This window comes from Dryobates pubescens, chromosome 26 (genome assembly GCF_014839835.1).
Source record: "Dryobates pubescens isolate bDryPub1 chromosome 26, bDryPub1.pri, whole genome shotgun sequence".
NCBI lineage: Eukaryota > Metazoa > Chordata > Aves > Piciformes > Picidae > Dryobates > Dryobates pubescens.
The window spans coordinates 15,515,944-15,534,012 of record NC_071637.1 but is presented as its reverse complement, the minus strand read 5'-3'; the positions used below and the strand labels follow the sequence as shown (position 1 = coordinate 15,534,012).

The following is an 18,069-nucleotide window of genomic DNA, read 5'->3' as shown; positions in this document are numbered from 1 at the left end:
TCCTGCTGGCCACACTTAAGGGTCAAGCTCTGTCAGGGAGCAGCAGTTTATCAGAGTATCCGCTTCTCCCAAGGGCTACAGTTCAAGCTCATGCAAATTTCCCCCCCAGTAAAGACACTTCCCTTGGCTGCAGGGTTGTAAAGATGGAGAAGGGGCCATAAGAAAAAAGAATGGGGGAGAGGGAAGATGACAGACAGACTTGCATCCAGCACCAGGTGGTGCAGTAATGGCCTCATGAAGTCCAGGCCCAGCAACACACCCCTAACCCAGAGCCTGAACTTCACGCAGCAGCCACACAGTGGCCGCTGTGCCACCCGAGCAGCCGACCTGAGCACACAGCCCCCGACCTCTCCTCTCCCCACCAGCCCCACACCTCTCACACCTCCCCAGCATGCCCTCCACACCAGGCACATCAGCTGCCCAAGACCACCCAAAAGTACCAGAGGTGCCTCAAATCCACAGTGTAACCCACAGGCTGTGAAACACTCACAGCAGGTCAGAGCCAGCTCCCTGCTCCAGGCAGCCTCTGAGCCAGCACACGGGGCCCCCGGTGGGACGGCGAATGCCAGCAGCGCCCGAGCTGCCACAGGTCAGAAACGCACCAGAACCTTTTTCCTGCCTTTTTATTAGAAAGTAATGTCCTCCTGTTAAACAGCACACAGAGAAAAAAAAAATGCTACAACACAAACCACCGGGGACAGGGAAGATCTCTGCTCCGAGCACGCTGCTCTCCTGCTGCCCATCAGTCCTGCGGGGAGCCCACGGACTCTGGTGCTGCTGTGACAGGGAGCAGAGCTCAGAGCTGCTCCGAGTGCTGGTATCAAAGAGTTTCTGGCTAAAAACAGTGAGGAATCACTGCCTGATTTCCCACTCAGCTGCCTGCTGCAGCTACCAAAGTGTTGAAAAAATATGTACAAAATGGTGGTATTGCATCTTGGCACTGCCCCTGCACCTCAGAGAGACAACCCCAGCTGACAGCGAGGGGACGGGCAGACACTCACCGTGGGCACCTGGCTGCTGGTGCTCCAAGGGAGTGGCAGCTCAGGAGCTGCTGGGCCCCAGTAACCAACCGTTCCACGAGGAGGTGGTGAGGGAGGAAATGAAAGGGCTAAACTGAACCGAGTTACCTTAACACTGATGGCCCTGGGGTAGGGAAACTGAGAGACCATCTGAAATCTTGGGCCTGGCTGGAAGCTCTTTGTGTTTCAGCTCTGCCACAGCGCTTGGACCAAAGCTGCTGGCTTCCATCAGCTGGGTGAGGTGCGAAGGGTTTCTCTGCCTCACCCTGCCGGGACCCACGGAAGGATCCGAGGCATGGACCTGGGTTACCAAGTAGTGGTCAGGCATCTGCTTCATGAGCTCAGCTGCTAGCACCACCACTGCACCTTCCACATGCCCTTGGAAAAAGACATAAAGAAACCCAAAGGAAAGCAGTGCCCATTCCAGGGATGGGTCTCCATGGAGGCCCCTCAGTGTACCACTGTGCAGCCCTGACTTCCTCAAAACCTGACACCTTGCTAAGACAGGCAAGACCAGACTACACTGTGACCTGAGGATGGCTCCAGCTGCTGGGGGTGAGGAAATGCAGGGGGACTGTCACTGCAGCAGCTGCTGGCACTGCACAAAACAGCCCACGAGCCAAAGCAGCTGCTAGCACATTGTGCTGCCGAGAGCAGAGCGTGCTCCTCCAGGCACCACTCAGCAGCCTGGGCAGAGGCAGGGCAGCACTGGCAGCACTCAGCAGCACCAGGGGCACCCTCACCAAAGAGGAAAGGACATGCAAATCCAGGGGTATCTGTTCTGTGCCAGGGCCAGGAGACTTTTCAAACAGCTCTAAGTGTGGAATGGCCAAGGGGAGGGGAAAGGGCCTGGCTGCTCAGCTTTAGTAGTGCCGCTGGAAGGAGCCCATGGGTTGCTGGGCTGAGGGCCCTGCTCGCCCCTGGGCCACGGTCTGGCTCACAAGGTGGGAGAGTGCAGGACCGCTCTGGATGAGGGTGTCCAAGGCTTTCTGTACACTGGGGTTGTCAAAATTGATACCAGAAGATACTGGCCTCTGAGCAGGTATGTTGCCAGGTGCTGGCAGGCGATTTTGGTGCTGACCATAGAGCGGCTGAGGTGGTGGGGGAGCTCCAGGCCTTGGACCTGGATTTCTCGAAGGGCCTTGGAGAGCAGGAAGCTGAGTGCTCGGAGTCTGCAACCTCTGCTGAGCCTGGTTTAAATTTCCAGCACCCATCTGCGGTGGCCGGGCCTGAGGGCCAGCCACGCCGGCAAAGTTCTGGTTGGGAGTGGCACCTGCCGTGCCTGCAGAGGCTGCAGGGCTGCTGTTGGCCACCGCGGCTGCTGCCGCTCCGCTGTTGAAGAGACTGAGGATTTTTGCTTGAAGCTCCTGCTGGGGAGTAGAAGAGGACACTGGCACAGATGGAGCAGAGGCCAGAGGCTGTGAACCCTGATGAGCCTGAGAGCTTGGAAGGCTGGACTGACCACCCAGAGATGATCCTGAAGGTGCCCCTAAAGACTGTCTTGACATGGGTGCTGGGAAAGAAAGGAAAGAGGATTAAAGCTCTGCAATACCCTCAAGGGGTACCTGAAGAAATACAGCCAAACTGCTACCCAAGGCACGAGCATGGATGGACACCCACCCCTTGACCAGGGGAGCTGTACAGCTCTGGGGAACATAAACACCTTACCAGAATTGTTGCCCCTTAAGCAGCACCCAAACCAGTCAGGGCAGACCTGAGAGAATCCAGCCCTGAACTGTCTCAAGACTCCAGGGACATGTCCATCCCGACCAAGGGAGGAGCTGTACGAAGAAGCCACCACTGCTCTGTGCTCCCAGGGCTGCTTTCCTGTGCCAGCTCAGAGCACCACCAACCACTCACTCACCCTGCAGAGGCTCCGAGCTGCCCCTCAGCAGCCGCTCCTTGCGCTCCCGCAGGTAGTTGATGACTTTGTCGGTCTCCTCGGCGGTGAGGTAGCGGTTGTCTGCCAGCAGGTTCAGCAGCGTCTGGATGCCTGGGGGGTGCCCTCCTCTGACCCCCTCCTCCAAGGGGGGAGGGCGCTCCCGCTCCTGCAGCACAGCCTCGTCTGCCATCTTGGCAGCCTGCCGGGCGATCTCCTCCCGCTCCTTCTCCCGAGACTCCGTCTTGTAGCGCTCGTAGTTCCTCGCCACCAGCACCATGGCGTCAGCCTGGGGCATGTTGCGGTGCTCTGCGGGAGGAGAGGACTTGCTCAGCACCGTGCCCTGCCTCACACACCCAGCACCCAGCAGTGCTCTGGGGCTTCCTGGGCACACAACGCAAGTTCAGTGTCCTATGTGAGCAGCAGGCTCAAGGCTAGCACCCGGCAATGCCATCCTTCTGTGCCACAGCCGAGGACTCTCCGAAGGCCTCCTCCCAGCCCAAGAAACATCTTTCCTGCCTCACATCCCATTAACAGTGAAAGCAGCTCCCTCTACCTCTCATATTCTGCATGCTCCAAGAGGAGACAGTTCCAGCCACTCTACTGCTAAACCCTTGGATAGATCCAGAAGTGTGGAGGGGACAGATCCAAAACAGAGACAGGCACTGGCTCAGCATCACATTGCTGCTTATGGTGACTACGCTGGCACAACACACAGCAGTGGAGCTCGTCTATGATATAACAAATAATGGTCAATTCCAATGTTTGGGTTTTCTTTGCAGCTGCCTTTTAAAGTTTCTGAGGTAATTACTTCCACCACACAAAGCAGGATATCAACAGAGTCTCTACCTCCCAAGAAATGCCAAAAACTCTGGGCCCTGCTCACTGCAGCACACAAAACCTGCCACCCTCTTCTTCCTAGCCGGGACCTGAGGGTCATTTTAACACTTGTGGAAGAGTTCCCTGAACCTCACATGCAGTTCAAGTGAGCACATTTGATCTCCAGAAAGCCATGGGTGAGCTAATGACTGGGGTTACCAGACGACACCACCAGGAACATGGGTATCAAACCAAAGGAGTCAAGAGTGAAACCAAGGGCAGTGGAAAGCCCAGCAGAAGCATGAGTGTATTTCAGCAGGAAATGAGTGACCCTCCTATCACATCTGCAGCTGATGTTAGAAGAACCTGGCTTCTTCAGTCAGTGAGCACACAAAACCCAGAGATTGCATTCAGAAGCTTGCCTTCCCAGATGAACCTCACAAAACATTCCTTGAGAACATGGTAAGGGAGAAATAACCTCTGTAAGCTCAGCCTGCACAACCACACCTTAGTGAACAGGCCCAGAGCAGAGCACCACAGCTGCCTTCTGGGATCAACCTGTCTTCTCATCCCCACAGCCACCCACATGCTCACAGCCACCAAGTCATGGTCTGACAGGGAGAGAGGTGTGGCAAGTGTCAGTGGAGCTAAGAAGGTGCAGCACAAACACTCACTTGCTCTATAGCTGTTATCTTACAGCTCTTCCCAGTTTCATGGTCAGATCTCTGCCCTGGCCCAATGTACTGCCCTCAGTTTGTCTTCTTCAAATCATGTTTGGTTTTAGAATCCCTTCTGTAATTTGTCCCACTCCAAACACACTCTCTGAGAACCACAAGCGATGAGCTGCAGTGGGACTGAACCCACCATGACTGTGCAGTCATTTCTAGAGCTTGGGGTGCACAGCTGCCCTCACATGCAAAGGCTTGATAATGTCAGGTGCCAAGAACACCCCCTCAGCAGCAGACAGTCCTGTTGGCAAGGGACAAATAAAGTACCACAGAGGCTAGCAAACTGTATTCCCATTTGTAATGTGGTGTCAAGTCATTAGTAACTGCTGCTGTCACAGCCAGGATGACCACAAGCCCACCAAGACCTCAGTACCTTGTGGGGTGCCAAACATGATGTTAACCGTGCAAGAGCGATGAACTTGATGCTGCTGGGTGATGACAATGGCAAAAGGAGATCCTCCTCTGCTCACATCATCCAGGGCTTGTGTCAGGGACATCTCTGTGTTGAGGAAGATGAGGTCCACCACCATGCCCAGGTCCCGCACCTTGCGCCCCACCGACTCCGCATACTCCCTGCCACGGAGCAAGGTCAAGTTAGTCACGTTCAGAAAGAGCAACCCTGGCACATCCAATCCCCTGTCACCTCAGACTGGCTCTCCTGATGGCTGCCAAAGTTCATTGTTCAGCAGCCTCATCAGAGCCCCATGAAGCCCTTGTTCTGGATCAGCCCTTTCAGTTTCCCTGAAATAAATTGCTAGTCAGGTCAGAGCTGGCCTGAGAGGCAGCTCCTATGCCAAGGGTCTGACACCACCAGAAATTTATTTACTTACAAATGTGTTTGAACTGAACTCATTAAGGGAGGTCATTTACACCTGCAGAGATGGGGGGGCACACAGCAGAGCAGCCAGCCTGCAGCAGAACAGCTTAACACCAGCACAGCATCTGCAGATCCACGGTTCCTGCACAGCCCCCCCTCCCCCCATCCTGTGGGCCTCCATTCCAAGCACAAATCACAGCTCTCACGCTGAGCTGGGAGCTCTCAAGTCTTTAAGCTCATCACACTCAGGACTGAACTGCCCTGCCAGCTGCGTGAGCATCCTGAGGCTCTGAGCCTGCAAGCAACTACACAGTCTGCAGAAGGTTCAGCTCAATGTATTTGGATGCAAACATTGCAATGAGGAGAAAGTATAGACGGAGATGGCAAGAAGGCAACAAACAAAGCCCAAGATCCGTTTCTCCACCACACCAATGCACATTCCCACAACAGCACAAGGGACTATAGCTTTGGCTCTAAAACCACCTTCCTCAAGGGCAGCTTGTAAGACAGCCTCTAAGCAGGATCAACTTTGATTCCATTTTCTTTTAACATGCCATTACAAACCGTGTCACAAAGCTGCTCTTACTTTGTCTGCTTATTCACCACTATGACAGAGCAGTCCACAGGCCTCTCCGCATCGAAGCGCCTCTTGATTTCCTCATAGTACTGCCGGTAGAGCTCCTCCCGGCGCCGCTCCTCCCGCTTCAGACGGTCTGAAAACAAGCCAGAGAAACAGAGCAGATCATGTGCTTTGGGCCTGCTGAGAGAACCACGCAACACAGTGACCTTGGCACCGCGGGCACCTCACCTTCCGAACCCCCCGGCGCCCTGTCGAAGGGCTCCTTGTAGCGCTCGTAGCAGGGCTCGTCCTTGCGCCGGTAGTAGTCGTCCAGGCGAAGGTAGCGGTCGTAAGATTCCTCTCGCCTGCACATTCAGAGAAGCAGCAAAAAGCGCTCACGCTCCAGGCACTCGTGCCGGCCGCACGTGGATATTGCTAGAACCCACCCATTTCCCACAGGACACAAAGCAGGCACCCAGCTGTCCCCAGCCAGGACAACTTCCTCCTCTGAAACCCCTCACCCCGCTCACACATCGGCCAACACCACCCTGCAGAGGTTACCTGTACAGAGGGTCCCGAGGGTCTCTCATATCCCATGGATCCCTCATGTCCCGCGGGTCCCTCACATCTCGTGGGTTCCTCATGTCCCGCGGGTCCCTGTATCGATCGTAGAAGGGCTCACGAGGGTCCCGAAGGTCTCTCATGTCACGAGGGTCTCGCAGGTCTCGCGGGTCCCTGACATCCCGAGGGTCTCGCAGGTCCCGTGGGTCCCTGTGGTCACGCATGTCTCTAGCTCGCATGTCTCGAGGGTCTCTGATGTCGCGGCCGTTCCGGCCGTCCCGGCCGTCCCTGTGCGGGCTGCCCCGCAGCGGGGAGCGGTCACGCCTGGCATCTCGGCCGTCCCCGTAGGCAAACGGCTCCCTGAGGAGAATGCCAGGGAATCCCATTAGACCACTAATGACACAGCCTGGGTCACCCCATCAGCTCTTACCTGAGGTGCCAAAGTGACCCTTCTCTCAGCAGCTGAATCCTCCCTCCTAGCCCACAACAGCAAGAATTACCCAAAACCAAGGTGTTTGTTGAAGCAACCTGGAGTGCTTCTCAATCCTACCATTTGTCTATGTCAGACAAGACCCAGACAGCTCCTTGATGGAGCATCACTGAAAGTGCCAAGTGCCTGTGGAAGGGAACAGGCAGCTCAGAAACCACCATTTCAAGGCCTCCAGCCTCCAACATCAGCCACAGCTCATCTGTCAAATGTGCTTTCTGTAAGCTCTTTGAGAGAAGTCAGGGTGCTGGAGCCCAGTACCCACAGACATGCAACAGCAAGGAGCATTCAAGTGATCCAGTAAATTCACTGGTCAGTGACAGCAGGACACCTGACATCGTTTGTTACTGGTGTGGCATTGAAAAGGAGCTCATTGTGTTGAAGGACACTGTGGGCTGGGCTTGTGCTGCAGGCAGAACGCAGTGACAGCCAGCGCCGTGTCCTGGATGTGAAGGGACAGCTTCCACAGAAATCCAGTTTGATGGTTAGGATGCTGAGGGTACCAAGCCCAGCCACGTCCTCCATAGCAACAGGCTTCTCCATCAGCCCTGAGCGACCCAGGTCATTCAAGCCTTGTACTGTGCTGTCTTCAGTGGCAGGGAAGAATAACATTCCAGTCTTCATCTCTTCCCCAAACAGGGAGCTTTTCTCCAGACCATTTCTTTTTTTCCCCCAGAAGGAAACACAGCTCCACTGGAGTCTGAGCCAAACAGAAAAGAATCTTGCAAAGAAACTCCTGAGCTCCACATGTTTGGAGGGTTCTTTCCCGTCAGAAAAACCTGGCTTTTGGAAGAGTTTTATTGCCACAACTTGCCAGACTCTGGAAGGCCTCTGCTGGGCCAGTCTCAGTTGTGAAGGACAAGCAGAACACAAGTCTGCTGCCACTACAGCTCAGGTAGAAACTGCCCTGAGAGAGCTCTGGGAGCTCCAGGAGCAGCGAGCCAGCCGTGCCAAGCTCTGTGTTGGCAGAGCAGGCAGCAGATGTGCAGAGCCTGCATGTGGGCGCTGCTGTTGGACACCGCAAGAGCCCTGGCACGCTCTGCTTTCGTATCAGACACCCAACACCTCTTGGGGCAAATCGAGGGCTCCCAGCAGGAGCAGACAGAGCCTCCTCCTGGAAAAGAAGCTATGCACACAAGTGTGAACCACTTGGGCCTCCTGGACACACAAATCTGCTTTGTTTGAGATCTGCATGGAAACCAGCCCCCGGATAGACATCACTGCCCCCTTCCCCAGCTTGCAGTGAGTGATGGCAGAAGCTTGGGGGAAAAGTCTGATCTTTCTCTAATGAATACCAAGGAACTGATCCTCCCGCAGCTGCAGGGCCACAGCAAACAGCTGGATACAGCCCAGCTGTCTGGCACATGACAATCATGCCAGCTGGAGAGGGGTGACCAGAACCGGCCACATTTGTTGGCTGCAGAGACAGAATGATCTGGGATGAAGAAGGTACAGCTGCAATGGCAGCAGAGAGGTGCTGAGTCTCACGGAGATGGCAGCATGAAGGCACAGCTGCTCCTACTTCCATACTCCAGCTGCTGCTACTGCAGCATCAGCACCACTGCTTGTGGCTGCTGGAGACTGGGTACTGCAAGGCAAGCATTGCTGCCTGCAGTTCAGCATGGGGCCTGCACCTGGCCTCAGGTGCCCACAGCATGATCCAGAGTCCATCATGGCTCAATGCCCACAGCCCCAATGCCACCTATGTTCAGTCTGCAGTACCAGTTGGAACCCTGTGGCTATCACAGAAGTAGCCATGGTGGCAGTCCACTCCACAGGCCCTCCAGGGCTCCTCTGGCCCCTGACAGAGGCATCTACAGGATGACACAGGTCCCAATGCCTGTGGCATCAGTGCCTGCTGCTTGTCCCTCCACATCACGGTCCAAGAACCAGCACTCATGGCATGAGTGCCAGCCTCTCATCCACAATGCTGCTTGGCACCTGTGGTGGCACAGAGGCCACAGCTGTGCCACCAGTGCCTGCTGGATTCCTGGAGTCCTGATGCCAGCACCAAGCACACCTGACCCTGCCCAGGCTCAAGGCTTGTACTTTGTGCAGAAGGACCCCTGCAGGTTTCTGCAAGAGCATTTGGCCCTGGGTAGGGCAAGTGCAGCATACACAAAAGCCCCAGATGATGCCAAAAAACTGCAGGTACTCTTCTCTGGATTTCTGGTGGCAGATATCTTGCTAGTTGCACTTTTTCTTTGTTTGTGGTAATTTAACAGCACTCCAGACACAGGAGAGCTTAATTACCTTTAGGTCAAACTAGACACTCCTTTGAATGGATAGCTTTAGAGGATAGGCATAGCAGATGCACACCTGAGATCAAGCTAACCACAGCAGGTCCTTGTGTGCTCCCCAGTAACACCATGGAGGAAACAAGTCATCTTCCAGCAACAGGACAGTCTGTGTCTTCTCCATTTGCATGTCCTCTGCGTGTGATGTGATGCAGAGGAGCTGCTCCTGCTGTGCCTGCCAAGGGGCAGGGAGCCAGGAGAAGCCAGCAGCACACATCGGTGACTGCAAAAAGGGCACTGGCCCCAAGACCCAACCATGCAGCACACGTGCAAGTGGGATGGTGCAGCAGAAAGATGGCTCAACCTTGTGCCCTTTCCCAGTCTCGTATCAGCACTGGAAGCTTTTGACATAAGGTGAGGTCCACAGGTGCTCTGCGGTGTGGCTCAGGATAGGCTGCAGCCCCACGGCGCTCTCTAGCTGCGCCTCAGCTGCTCCAGTGCCTGAGGCAGGAGCAAGCACCAAGTGTCTTCTTCCTCAAGTCTCACTCAACCTGTGCTGCAAAACACAACCTTAGCTGTAGGAACAGCAGCAGGCATGAGGCTCTCCCCGTGCCTCCCGAGGCGCCAGAAGGGCTCTCAGAAGTTAGGGGCCACATCCCAAGGGTCTCGCTCGAGCATCTCCGCTGGGCTGGGGAGGTGGCAGTGGGGAGGAGACACAGACACTTAGCACAGGCTGCTGAGCTCATGCCCCAACAGCCTGACCTTCCTACTACAACTCACTGCTTCCAGGTACTTTACCTTCGTGCCGGGCTGGACCTTGATGAAGCCTTACTCATATTTCTTCTTTCCACTGCTTGCTTAATATCTGTAAAGAATAATCAACCCATCTGTTCAATGCTATGGAACAAAAAACACAGCGTCAGCACAATTCACATGAAAGCAACAAGCTCAACAACATCCAGATGGTGCAAGAAAGTCCATTCAGCAGAGAGACATTGTCACTTTGACCATTTCTTTTATTAAGATTAGGTAGTACAACATAATGGAGTTCTCAGGGATTTCTGACTTCAAACTAGGGTGGCCAGCTTGGGTGAAGTTCTAACCCTTTATGTTCAGGCTTACATCCAGACTCTTCCTTCCATAAGAGAACCTCTTTCTTCTGCAGTCTATGAGCAAGCAGAAAGCGACTCATGGACTCTAGGAGAAAAAGCAGAGTCTGGAAACCTCCAAGAATGGAAGCTGATGGCCAGCACAGCCTTATGTTCACAGCCAAGTCCTGCTCAGTGGAGCATGCTGCTACCCTCGTGGAAAATGGCCCAACGGATCCCAAGTGGCACATGCAACTGCCTTCCAGGGACTGCCGCAGCGTTAGCGTCTACAGCCTCCACCAGGCAGGAGGCACACGCTCCTCAGGAGGTCAAGGTGGTGCACTCAGAACACCACTGATAACAGGATGCAAAGTGGTGCCACAGATCAGAAATCTGGAAATTGGTTGGCTTCTGAGCACCTCCATGAAAAACACCATGAAGTGAAACACAGAGAAGAAAGAGAGCAGAAGAAACAGTCTTGTCCTCAACCAGATAAAGTGAAACTGCCCAGAATTGGCAGGGACCCACCCTGCTCTACTGTGTAGAGACAGAGCCTCTGATGGAAGAGGAAATAACATACTGGAGGGGGGCAAGAACAAACAGAAATGACTTTGGGTCTTTGACTCTGAGAGCCATTGAAGGAAAAGAAGAAAACAAACCTGGGTCCTGCTCCCTGAGAATCTACTGACAGTTAAGATCTCGTTAGTTGTTTGCATTAATGACTTTCAAAGCTCTTGCAAGAGAATAAACGCGCCAGAATGTCCTTAGGCAAGGCTCACTTCTAACATCTTCTGTCACTTCCCAAACTAGCCTTCATTAATTTCAAGATCAAAATTAGAATTAAGGGATTCATTTTGATTTTTTGCTCTTTTTCTGGGGGGGGGGGGGGGGGGGGAGGGCAGGGGAGAGAAGCAAGCGTGATCTGAACGTCCCCTACGCACGCAGCGGCGCAGCACTGATGGGAGCACAGAGCGGCCCCTGCAGGGTCCACTGGCACAAGCCCAGCTGGAAGGACGTTTGTTCCCTACACAGTTTTACTCATTAAAGACATGGAAACACTTCTCTGTGTGTGTGTGTGTGTGAAAGATCAGAGCAATGCAGCATGGAGTTAAATCTCCCAGAGCCCTGCATCTCCACGTTGTTAGCAATTACATTTAACACTCACACTGAGCAATGAAGCAGTTGTTCTCCTCACATTTGGGTTTATTTTCCCCCCCCTTAAAGTCAAGTGTTATCTTTAAGCAAGACACTATCTGCTTTCTTTGGTTTAAGAGTATTTTTATTTTCTCTTTTATGATGCCATTGCAGAAACCTAGTATGATTTTTACACTCAGCATGATACATTTCTTTCAAATTAAAAAGAAAAAGAAAGGTATTTCAGTCTGAACAAAGTATTTGAGTAGAAGAAAAATAAAAATACCTTTAACAGGGATCCTTCACTTGTGCAAAATGAACAGATTCAATAACATTTTATTTAATGCCAACAGCATTTACAGGTGAAGTAATTGACCACTGATAAAACTGAAGGAAAAGTCTTCTGTCCTGTAGGATTCTGAGCTGACAGAGGCACTGCAGCCAGAGTGGAACCTTCTGAACAAGCAGAGGTGACAGGAACCCCTATCTCCAGTGCAGCAGTGGCACTGAGCTACAGCTTATCTTTTAGCAAAGCACCCAATTCCAATTTAGTCTTCAGAGCAGAGACACCACCAAAGCTCCAATAAATTATTCCAGAAGAAAATTACTCTGCTGTTAGAGAAACTATTCCCATTTAAGGGCTCAGTCATAGCTACGCCTACAAGATTAACACTCCCTTCCCTGCAGCTCTGACACAATCACATCCATGCTCTACCCTGAGGCTTCTGCTGGGGCCTGCTCTTCAGCTCTTTAAGTCTTCTTCAGGTTTTCCTAAGGCTTCTGCAATCCAGCATTACCCATTCTGAGCCAGGCACACCAGAACTGCACACAGTATTCCAGCAGCAACCCCCACAGGCACCAAACCTCCCTCATACAGGTCAGCAGCGGCAGCCCCAAGGGTGACTAATGCCTTCTTGGGTGCAGAGCTGGCCTTTGGCTTTGCTGGCAGCTCAGCTCTGCTGCACCCCATGTAGGGCAAGCCCCAGGTCATTCCATCAGCACAGACCAAATTTTCACCACCTCCCTCTTTTAAAACCAAGTCACTCATAAAAGCAGTGTACAGCCAGGAATCAGTTCTTCCAGAGCCCCACTCAAAGCACTGGGCAATCCCACCCATGTTACACTGGGATTTGCCTGGAACTGGTTTAACCCTTTGTTCTAAGTGTTCTAGTTTCTAAATAAAAATCAAACATCTTACACGAGTCTTCCACACCAATATTGCCACCTGCAGCCTCAAAGCTGGAGATAAGCTTGGCAGGATTGATTTTGATTGGCATTAATTAATCCCCTCCTTGCTAAGGGTCAGGTGAAAGACTCCCTGTTACCAGGGGCTGAACCAGGCTCATTCCCTTCCCACTGCACACCCCCAGTGCTCTGCTAGCCCTGGAAACTCCCTGGTTTTCCAAGCCTTGTGAAAATCCAACACTAATAGCCTGGGCAGGCTCCATTTCACAGAGCCTTGCAGATGATAGATTTAGTTCTTGAGAGGGCTGGTTTTGGTAGCTGCTGCTTTGTTTTGCTGCCAAAATGGAAACTATATTAAACACACCTTTTGCCTCTTCAGAAACAGACAGCACGTGTTAACTGAGGACTAGATGTCCTTTACAGTTCAAGATGTAGTAATTCCAGACAGTTACCCCTTGCCTTCTAAACCAGCATGGTTGCTCCTATTTAAGCTTCAAGACCTGGACAATATTGGCCATGATTTCTCCTGGTACCTTTCTACCCTCCTTGTCTATTTCTCTGCATTTCCATTGTCAGATTTGGATCTGCTCCCGAACACAAACCCTCCCACAAGTTATTTATTGCTCTCTTCCTTCCTTACTAAGTGAAACTGGTTTTCTTCTTACTTTTTTGCCTGCATTAAGACATTACTCTCAGATTTCTAACCATTCATTTCTGTTCAAGTTTGCTCCCAGCACACGTAGCAGGATTTTTTTCATCTTTATGAAAAGAGCCTCTGTAAAGCAGCTGGTGCTTGCAGCTCTACTCTTGATTTCAGATGTGGCATGATCTCTTATTGAACAGGCTGCTGAGTGCTGGGACCAGTCCCTCTGAACCTGCTGGGATCAAGCCCAGCACTGGTTTAGGAATTTTAAAGACATGTGTGATGTTTGTGGTCATGCTCCAGGGCTGGCACATGGAACAGTTTCTTACGTGGGGTATTTTTACCCACTGACCCACACAACCCTCAGCTCAGAGGGAGGCCTGGGCAGCAGCTGGACCACACAGCACTTGCAGCAGGTTAACACAAAGGCCAACACCTACACAGTGAGGGTGGCTGCAGACCAGCACCAGGCACGTTTCACACACTGATCTCTCCAGAGAGCTCTAAAGAAGCAGCTCTCTGCACTGGAAGGCATGCTGGGGGGAGGAGAAGAGCACAGAGCAATTTTCTTACCTAATCTATACCCTTTATAAAGGCGGCCCTTCTCCCCTTCCAGAGCGGCCTGGACGTCCTCCAGGCGGTCATACTGCACGAACCCATAGCCATGGTACATGCTGAGGGCTGCAAAAGGCAACAGCAGGGCAAAACTGGTTACAAGCAGGCACAGCCCGGACCCACGCGCCAGCTGCCACGAACCCCACCGCGCCAGCACACAGAGGGACCCTGCCCAGACCTTTCCTGGGAAACAAAATCAAATTCACCAGGCTGGAAATGTACAGCTTTGAGACTCTGTGATACATTTCACAGATCAATTCCCTTCTGAGAAGGGACCAAAATATAGCCCAAGATTGAACAGGGAAACTGTGAAGTCACTCGAAAGGTGGTGTAACACCCCAGTGCAGCCCCAAAAGCCAAGCCATAGCTGATGTGTGGGTTATGTTTCAGCTGTGCTGAAGGAATCGCTCTTTCAGTGAAAATTATCGTTAAAAGGTCACTTTTTTAGGAACAACATTAGTCATTCCTCTCATCACCATCATCAAACAGCATTTGACAAGCACAGCGGTAGCATTTTCCACCGGATTCCCAGCCACGAAGAGGCAGAAGATAAAATACTAACCCCTGATCTTGCCATATTTTGCAAAGATCTCTTCCATTTCTTCACGAGTCATGTTGTCTGTGGGCAAATTGCCGACAAAAAGTCTTCTCTCTAAGTCCTGGGGGTTGGTGCTGTTAGTGAAGTCGCTCTGTTTGATGCTATTGCTCTTGCGTCCTCGAGCCATTTTGCTTTCGCTCCAAATCCAGCTCTTCGCAAAAAAGAGAAACGGCCAAGCTTATCATTGCAACCCACCACAGCAACATCACACTGGAGCAAGAGCAAGCTTACAGCTTGGGGGACTAGAGGCCAACCGGGTCTGCTTCAGGCAAGCTTGGCTCCAGAGAAACCTCAGCCCAGGGGCAGGGAGGGCCGGCGAAACGCACAGCGCGACACTCGCTGGGGCTTGGGACGACGCTGGCAGGCGGCAAGCCCAAGGGACTTGGCAGGCAAGTTTTAGTGGTTTAACACCAAACTAAGATACCAACAAAAGTGATTTTCCACTAAAGTATCTTAAGTTTTTTGATGCACCTGTTATTGTCTCATCTACTTCAATCCTCTGGTGAGCAGAGTTGGAATGGATCCAGTATCTAACAAGCAGAAAGGAAACACCACAGCACTGCACAAGACCCAAAGGTTCCAACAGCAGGCTTGGAGCAGGGCACCAGGAGGTGCTGTCTGCATGCACTGCTGCAACTACACCTGGGGCACTTCCCTCAGTATGAAACAGCAGCTTGCCACACCAGAAAACACCGTTTCCGACTCCTATCTCCACTAAACAATGTATCCCTGTCCCTGTTGAGTTGTCAGCTCCCACAGAAGACGGGTCCACAGCTGGGAAATTACCCCCACAGCCCTCCCACCCCCAATGCTGTACTGAGGCCTCACTTCCCCCAGCATGGTAAAAGACTTTTGTGCCAACCCCCTGCTGCAGACAGAGCCAGGGCAGCAGCAGCACCCCCTGCACAAACTCACTCCAGTAATGACAGCAAAGCATCCAACAAACACCCGATCCAACCCCAAAGCTCATGCAGGGTTTTACCTGCTGCTGTGAAAAGCCACAGCTTAAAGAAATGAAAAACAGCAAAACTTCTGAGATGAACTTGAGAGCTGAGAGAAAATTCTTCAATAAAGTTGTCATAGTCCTGAACATTCAGCTAGAGGAATATGGGAGGGAGGTTTCTGTTTGTAACAGGCATGAAATGGGAGTGGAATCAAAACAAACCGCTTCTGTTGTTCACAGGAAGCGACAACCAACTCCCCGTGACAGTGACCTGTACTCATTCACAGTAGTCTCCAAATAAATAAGTCAAATGTAAAACTCTCTATGTAAAAACCATTTTGTATCTTTGGACAACACCCAGCTGGCATGTAAAACAAGATCCACTCCAGATCTGAGATGTAAAACTTGAGGGGTCACGTCACAACTCACATTGTTTTCTCCTCCTGCGTGGGTGGGAAGCAGAGAACCCCGCCCAGTCTGAGAGACTTTTAAAAACAAACCAGGCTGCTAAAACAGGCAAGAAGGGGGAAAAAACAACAGTCCATTCAAAAAAAATCAAGCAAAAGAAAGCACCATTTATTCTACCACGTTTGCCTGTAAGTTTGTCCACACACGCACGCAGAGTTTTACCTTCCGCACCAGAAGTGCCACACCTCATCCTGTTTTTCTGCACAGAAACACTGCATTTCTCTTCCACTATCGCTGCTCAAATTCTCATCACTGGTCTCCAGCCAGCTCCCAGCACTGCCAGGGCTTGGAGCACCTGCTCAGGCAGCATGACCCACATGTGGCCTTGCAACATCCCCTGTACATACAACAACAATCCCACAACTGCAGGACAGTTCACTTCCAGTATAAAAGCAGCAAGAAATTCCCTTTGCTTTTTCTTATAGGTGGGAAAGCAGCGGGGGGCAGCTGGGGGCAAGGGTGCAAGAGCTCTCCATGGGGAGAAAAATCAGGAAACAATTTTTCCACTTGCAGATCACTTTCAAAACAAAGCAATAAATCCCAGACACTCAGACAGGTTGAGTTACCACAGCATTTACTGCCTCTTAACATTTCCCATTTGGTAGATTACACAGTTAAGGGCCATTCAGCAATCACAAGACCAGACCAAACGACTGCTGTCCCAGCTTTAAGCAAGCTGCACCAGGTTAATAGAGGCAAACCATGCATTGGGCTTCAAGGTGCCAGTCCTCAGGCAGAAACTGACTGCCAGCCTAAACAGATACAGGACAGTTGCTCCAGTAAATCCTCTGGCAGGTAATTAAAAACATCTTTCCTTAAACGCTTGTATTTAAAGCTGAAGGTTATATATTAACAGCATTATCACTTCAGAAAATGAGAAACAGATGAGGGAGGATACTACAACATGGCACACAAGCCTGCCAGATGTTCCTGGGCAAGGCAGACAGCAATGCCAGCCAGCACTGGAAGTAATGGTGCTAAGGAGCAACAGTTTCCCAGAGGATTTACTGGAACCCGGGGCCCGGGGCCGGTTCTCCGGCAGCGGCAGCAGCAGCGCCCGCTCGCCAGTTCTCGGCAACGAGCAGCGCGGGCAGAGGCAAAGCTGCAACAAGGGAAACCTGAAAGCGGAAAACGCCGGTGCCCTTCTTCCCCGGGGCACTGTGCTCCGGGAGAACAGCAACCAGGCCTCCCAGAGCGCGGCTGCCCGGGGCCTGCTCACCTGCTCGGCAGCATCCTCGAGCATCGCTGAGGAAAAGCCAATCCGCCTGACGCCTCGCCAGCGGCTGCCGTTCTCACACTAGGCCGCAAGCGCTCCCGGGGGCTGTCGCGACAGCGACATCACCCGCTGCACACCCTGACTGGGGATCCGGCGTTTTCCAGCCCTGTTCAGCCTACTGACCGTCCGGTCCCCAGCCCCCACGAAGGAAGAGGAGAGGTTCCAGCGAGCCCGCGCTCCATACTACCACATCCCGGCCGCGCGGGGCGCGGAGGCTGAGGCGCGGCCCGCTCGCAGGCCGCGGGGCACGCCCAGCCCGGGGACTGACCCCCGCGGGGTTTGTCGCGCTACACCCCTCACTCTAGCGCTCCGGTAACGCCGCGGCGTAGCGGCGGGGCCGCCGCAGACTCACCGCCGCACCGGGTCCGCTCTGCCTCAGGCCGCCGCCCGCCAGGACAAAGGCGCCAACCACCGCTGCCGTAAAGCGGTGGAAAAGCACCACCAGGGCTACGACGTCTGCACGCTTTACGGCGCCAAGCACTGACGTAAGCGCCCGCCGCCATGCGTGTCGAGGCGCAAGGCGCCATGCCTGGTTCCCAGCATGTTTTGTAACCCGCCGCCGCCAGGCACGCTGGGACTGGTAGTGCCGTTGAAGGCTGCCGGCTGGAGCCGCTGGGTGGCGCCACAGACCTCACTCGAGGCGAGGCTGAGACAGGACCGGGGTCCCGTTGCACCCCTGCCCAGCGCAGGGGTCAGGCTCCTTAGCGGTGGCGGTGCGGCGGTGCCCGGCTGCGTTGGGCAGGGGCCCAGTCCGCTGTTCTTGGCTGTGGGGGGCTGCCCCTGCACGGGGCTGCCCCACTGTGCGGACACTGGGACCGTGGCTGCGCGGGCTGGGGGTTCCTGCCTGGGCGAGGAGCGGGGAGCACACAGTGCTCGCAGCTGCAGCCTGTGCACGGCCGGTGCCCGGGGATGTGGGGACTTCCCAGGCAGGGCCCGCAGAGGTGGGCCCAGAAATCCCCTCCCCGGCCTCAGCTGCTGGTCTCTGCCCTCGAGACTCCCCCGGGACCTTCTGT

The 18,069-nt window shown here is 53.3% G+C and overlaps 1 protein-coding gene across 2 annotated transcripts; it reads right to left on the bottom strand.

Moving 5' to 3' along the window:
- Positions 1-614: 614 nt before the first annotated feature.
- Positions 615-17,476, bottom strand: NCOA5 (nuclear receptor coactivator 5). 2 transcript variants are annotated; one of them, XM_054173343.1, is made up of 10 exons: positions 17,409-17,476; positions 14,334-14,520; positions 13,730-13,837; positions 9,905-9,971; positions 6,383-6,742; positions 6,071-6,186; positions 5,849-5,975; positions 4,819-5,018; positions 2,884-3,207; positions 615-2,532 (listed from the first exon to the last, which is right to left on the bottom strand). In XM_054173343.1, the coding sequence occupies exons 2-10, from the start codon at positions 14,494-14,496 to the stop codon at positions 1,883-1,885; spliced, it is 2,115 nt and encodes a 704-aa protein (XP_054029318.1). In that variant the 5' UTR covers positions 14,497-14,520; positions 17,409-17,476; the 3' UTR covers positions 615-1,882. The 2 variants fall into 2 exon arrangements, with proteins under 2 accessions (XP_054029318.1, XP_054029316.1); XM_054173341.1 differs by lacking the exon at positions 17,409-17,476 and adding an exon at positions 17,000-17,390.
- Positions 17,477-18,069: the final 593 nt, after the last annotated feature.

Bases quoted from the DNA above. Each gene is read 5' to 3' on its own strand.
- NCOA5 (XM_054173341.1), bottom strand. From the start codon at position 17,023: ATGCTCGAGGATGCTGCCGAGCAG. The intron at 14,521-16,999 runs GTGAGCAGGCCC...TTTTTTGCGAAG, and splicing joins TCGAGGATGCTGCCGAGCAG to AGCTGGATTTGGAGCGAAAG. The intron at 6,743-9,904 runs GTAAAGTACCTG...CATTCTCCTCAG, and splicing joins AGGTCCAGCCCGGCACGAAG to GGAGCCGTTTGCCTACGGGG.